The sequence below is a fragment of the Platalea leucorodia genome (genome assembly GCF_965183815.1).
Source record: "Platalea leucorodia genome assembly, contig: HAP1_HAP1_SCAFFOLD_206, whole genome shotgun sequence".
Taxonomy (NCBI): domain Eukaryota; kingdom Metazoa; phylum Chordata; class Aves; order Pelecaniformes; family Threskiornithidae; genus Platalea; species Platalea leucorodia.
The window spans coordinates 21,957-27,335 of NW_028121353.1; the positions used below are offsets into that span (position 1 = coordinate 21,957).

At 54.5% G+C, this 5,379-nt stretch overlaps 1 protein-coding gene across 1 annotated transcript; it reads right to left on the minus strand.

Annotated features, from left to right (window-relative positions):
* Window positions 1–1,712: 1,712 nt before the first annotated feature.
* LOC309603829 (olfactory receptor 14J1-like) lies at window positions 1,713–2,303 on the minus strand (the record flags this gene model as incomplete). The annotated part of the gene is made up of 1 exon (XM_082338731.1): window positions 1,713–2,303. The coding sequence occupies one exon, from the start codon at window positions 2,301–2,303 to the stop codon at window positions 1,713–1,715; it is 591 nt and encodes a 196-aa protein (XP_082194857.1).
* Between the last annotated feature and the right edge of the window lie 3,076 nt (window positions 2,304–5,379).

The following is a 5,379-nucleotide window of genomic DNA, read 5'->3' on the forward strand; positions in this document are numbered from 1 at the left end:
CAGCCTCTTCCATGCCTGTGCAAGGCCTTTTTGGACAGCACTGGAGGTCAAAGTAATTGCATCTTGCTTTGATTTCTGTCCCTCACTGTCAGGAGAGTACCTCAGGCCAAATTAGCCTCAGATCCACACATTTGGGACTTCATCATGGAGGGGTTTCACTTGGGAAGAAGAGCCCAGGAGTGAGGAGCTCAGCTTCATGGTGAAAAACATTTTCCTTATCTCCAGGCTGAATGCTCAGTGATATTTTCCTCCCAATATGCACCCTGGTTCTGTATTCTCCGTGACCTCCTCATAGGCACTAGCAGGCTGGGATGAGGTCCCTCTCAGCCTTCCCTTCTCAAGGCTGGACAAGCCCAGCTCCCTCAGCATCTCCTCACCAGCAAAGTGCTTCAGTCCCTGCCTGTCCTCAGGGACCTTTGCTAAATCCCGTAAAGCTTGCCAATATTGTTCCTGAGTTGAGGATTTGAAATCTGGATGACGTATTCCAGAGAATTACTTTTCATTGAAATCCTGGCCATGCTCCTGGTCATGCAGCCCAGGATGCTGATGGACGCCTCCTGTCCAGCTCGCTGGCTACCAAGACCTTTCCCACAGGGCTGCTCCCAGCCAGGCAGCCCCCAGACTGTGCCATTGCCAGGGTGAGTCCCCTGCAGGGGCAGAAACTGGCATTTGTCCTTGCGGGATTTCATGAGGTTCCTGCCAATATGCGCTCTCCTCCTTGAACCCCTTCATTGAGCACAGAGGCCTGGGAGTAAAGACTCAGGCACAGAAGGCCTTGAGTCCCTCAGCCCCATTGCTGGCTCCTGTTTAGTAGATCACTGTTGTTGTTTTTCAGCAGCAGCCCTGCATTTGCCTTGTTCAGCCTTGGTCTCTAACACAGCAATTGATGCTCTTCTCTTTGCTCCTGACTTCTCTTGCAGCCCCCAACTCCAGGTGGTCACCCCCTGGCAGCTGCTTCGTGCCCCTGTCAGTGCCCTGTTGGCACTGGGGAGCAAAGGGTGTATTTGGTGTGAGGAACAGCTTCTCTTGCATGATCTCCATGACATCCCTTTGTGCCCTGTCCCCTTTCTGTTCCTCCTACTTGAGACAGCCTCCCCCATGTCCTGGAACCTACCCAGCCTTATGCGCATCCCATGTAAGATTTCGCAGACAACCCTGCTCCAGGGTCTGCCAGGGTCTGGACAAGGAGAGAGGTCGAGCAGGGATGGCCATTCCCCCAGGGCAGGCCCTGAGCCCAGCAGAAGGAGGCAAAAATGGCCATGCAGAAAAACTCACCCATAAACCTGTGGTGAGTGGAGAGTGCTGCAAGTGGACAGATAGGGAGGGCGCCAGTGAAAGCTCCCTCCAGTCCCATTCCCGAACACATCGCCCCATGCCCTCCTCCCCTCAGCCCATGGAGAACACCAGCACAGCAGCACAGCCTCGTGGGGGACAACTTCCTCAGCCTGTTCCTGAGCTCAGCTTTGGAAGAAGAGCCCAACCTCCAGACACCAGCACTGAGGAAATCCCCTTTTATTACAGACATGTGACATGGGAGGCCACTGTACCATCAGGACAGACATGCGCGCAAAGACAGACTGGGTTCGTGCCTCTGGAGAAGCGGACTGCGTGCAGACATTCCTAGAGAAACAGAATTATCACAGATAAAATGCCCTAAGGACAGGAGGTTCCCCAGATACATTGGAAATCACTTGTGAAGAGACACGAGCAGCTTATTGCTGCTGAAAGACTACAGATTGAATGAGCTTCTTCAGTGCATCTTTGAGCTCCCGGTTCCTCATGCTGTAGATGAGGGGGTTCACTGCTGGAGGCACCACTGAGTACAGCACTGCCACCACCAGATCCAGGGATGGGGAGGAGATGGAGAGGGGTCTCAGGTAGGCAAACATGCCAGTGCTGATAAAGAGGGAGACCACGGCCAAATGAGGGAGGCATGTAGAAAAGGCTTTGTGGCGTCCCTGCTCAGAGGGGATCCTCAGCACGGCCCTGAAGATCTGCACATAGGACAGCACAATGAAAACAAAGCACACAAAGGCCACAAAGACACTAACCACAAGAAGCCCAGCCTCCCTGAGGTAGGCATCTGAGCAGGAGAGCTTGAGGATCTGGGGGATTTCACAGAAGAACTGGTCCACAACATTGCCTTGGCAGATGGGGAGTGAAAATGTATTGACAGTGTGAAGGAGGGAATTGAGAAAAGCACTGCCCCAGGCAGCTGCTGCCATGCGGACACAAGCTCTGCTGCTCAGGAGGGTCCCGTAGTGCAGGGGTTTGCAAATGGCAACATAGCGGTCATAGGCCATGATGGTGAGAATATAATACTCTGATACTACCAAGAAGGCAAACAGAAAGAGCTGGGCAGCACATCCTGCATAGGAGATGGCCCTGGTGTTCCAGAGGGAATTGGCCATGGCTTTGGGGACAGTGGTGGAGATGCAGCCCAGGTCAAGGAGGGAGAGGTTGAAGAGGAAGAAGTACATGGGGGTGCGGAGGTGGTGGTCGCAGGCTACGGTGGTGATGATGAGGCCGTTGCCCAGGAGGGCAGCCAGGTAGATGCCCAGGAAGAGCCAGAAGTGGAAGAGCTGAAGGTCCCTTGTGTCTGTGAACGCCAGCAGGAGGAACTCAGTGACGGAGCTGATGTTGGACATCTGCTGCCTCTGTTCATGGGGTCCTTTTCTTAGAGGAAGAGTCAATGAAGACCTAGTGGAGACTTCTCTGAGCAAAATCAAAGCCTTTTTCCTAATTCATCACTCTGCTTCACTCTGCCCCCCCCCGCCTACTCCTTTTCCAGGAGACCTTCCTTCAGCTCAGTGGCTGCAGCCCTGGCTGAGCATAGTGTGGGGAGCAGGGCGTCTGCCTCACGCTGGCTGAGCATGCCATGAGGAGCAGGGCCTCTGCCCACCGGCTGCTGAGGAGTCACCCCTGCACTGCAGCAGTGGGTTCATGGGAAGAGTGTTGGTAAGTGTCAGTTCTGGTGTTCGACTTTGTAAGATGAAACTGCTCCTAGTGCAGAAGGCTTTGTCAACATCTGCACTCTCAGTACTAAGGAATGGGGATAGCATAAGGCAGTTTGAAAGGTTTGGGGGTTTTAGAGCTCCCCCCATCTCACCTGGTGAGTTTTCTTGGATTTCAGAAAGGCTTCACATTTCTGCTGTACTCAGGAAGATCAGCGTGAGTCCTGCGAGGCAAGAGGATTGCCAATGGCTTAGTGCAGAGTGAGGGGAGCTGGTCTGTCCCTCCAACTTGTTCTGAGCTGCCATGGCCTTGTTCTTCATGAGATGGAGGGTGATCAGACTGTTTTGCTACCCTGAAAAACAGCCAGACACTACTGAGAGCAGAGGGATCCAGTGCAGACCACTAAATGTCTCACCCTTTCTCAAGGTCTCAGCATCCCACTTCTAGCCCAGGACACACAGGGCTCATTTCACCAGCCCCAACAGCATTTCTTCCTTTGTAGCATCTCTACACTTCTGCATGGGGCTTTCAGATAAAAAAAGGGTGCGAGGGAACAGATTCACATTCTGGACAGCAACTCACAGCCTGGAAGGACACCTCAAGGACACAGTCAAGTGTGCTAACGATAGAATCTGATTAAGGGAAAACCAGCTTGTTCTCCAGCCCCATAGACCTCATCGCCCACAGCCCCACAGGTGAGATGAAAGCTGGGACACACCTGCATGAAAGGACCCACAAAATCAGTGTGTGACTTTGCAGCTGAAACTCCACCTCCCCATGGATCCTGGCAGCAAGAATGGAATAACAACAGCAATAACACAAACAAGTGGAGTAACAAGGAAAAATACAGTGAGGATCTGGCTGAGAGAGGCCAGGGCAGAGGCATTGGGGCACTCAGACAGCATTCCCCTTCCCCAGCTGTGCATGCCACCTCCCAGACACCACCATTGCCAGGCAGCTGCTCTCAGCCCCTGTGCTCTGCAGAGGGAACTGGGCCCGTGGCTGGAGAGCTGCATCACGGCTCTGCTGGAGCTCTGGCTGCAGAGGAGGTGGTTCACGCCTTGGAGCCCCCAGCCCTGAGGGCAGAGGCTTTGGTGGGTGGGAGAGGAGGCAAGGGGGCTTGCTCAGAGGCAGGGGTCTGCACTGGAGGGGATCACACAGAGTTTTCTCCCTCCCACAACATTTCTGGTTTTAGTTTCCTCTCATTCCCAGATCATATCCTTGCTGCCTGGAGATTTTCCTGCTGGGAGGTGTTCCCCTGTCCCGTGGCTTTTCCCTCTCAGTGCTCACAGTCCCCCTCCCAACCTCTGTGCGCTCACCTTGGCCCCACAGAAACCTGCCTGTTTGCAGGGCACTGGCTGGGTGCATGTTCCTGTTTGCAGGTGGAAAAGGGCAGGTCAGAAGAACCCTGATGGTCCAGCAGAGGTGATGCTGGTGCTGTCCATAGGCAGAGGAGTGGCTGAGGGCACTTTAGGAGGCTCCTCTCAGGAGTTAATGATCACTCGCTCAGGAGTCCAGTGACTTCTTCAAAGTTGACAGCTCCTTTTCCACTACCCCCCCACTCCATGCAGAAAACTGAAAACACAAATTCAGGAAATCTTCATTATCTTTATGGCACTCCCTGCCATGACCTTCTCCTTGAAACATGCCTTAGGAAATATTCTGGGGCTGAACTGGAGCTGTGAGCAGCACTGACCCACGCAGCACTCTCTCAACAGCAGAAGGACCCTGCCCTACCAGGGGTCCCTTCTTCCACCCACAGATTCTCCCCACAGCGCCGTTGGGAGCTCCCCGGGCAGGCTGAGCACTGACCCTGGCGCACAGAGCGCTGGGGCACAGGGACCCTGCTCTGAAGGACAGCCCTGGGCATCCCTGGCTGTGCCTCTGGCTTAACATCCTTGCAGTCATCCCCGGAGGAAGGCAGCCACCATGCCCTGTTCCTCTGATGATGCAGCAGAGAAAACTTGCTCTGGAACATGTCTTCCTCCTCTACACTAGAGAAGCTGTGAGAATAATACTTAAAGATCCCACAGGCTGTGGGATGTAGCAGCTTTTGGAGATCCCTCCCGGAACTGCAGCTTCACTGCCCTGTTTCCAAGGACTTACCATGTCAAGGGCTGTGAAGATTTCTCCCACAATGAGGTCTCAGCATCCTCCCACTATACACTGCCTTTAACCTCTCTCTGCCTCGCTCCTCGCTGCCTGCAGGCAGTGCCCTCAGCCCTGCTGCGCTTTGCAGAGGAGCTGCTCCTGGGCAGAGCTGTCTCTCTGCAGTACTGCCCACTTGCCAGCAGCTCCCTCCATGCCAGGAGCCCAGCCCAGCTCAGCAGCAGAGGCCCAGCCCAAGGCACCACTTTCTCTGCCCCTCTGGGCTCCCTCCACGTGTCCCTGGGGCTGTAAGGGCTGACAGCGCCTGAGAGGCAG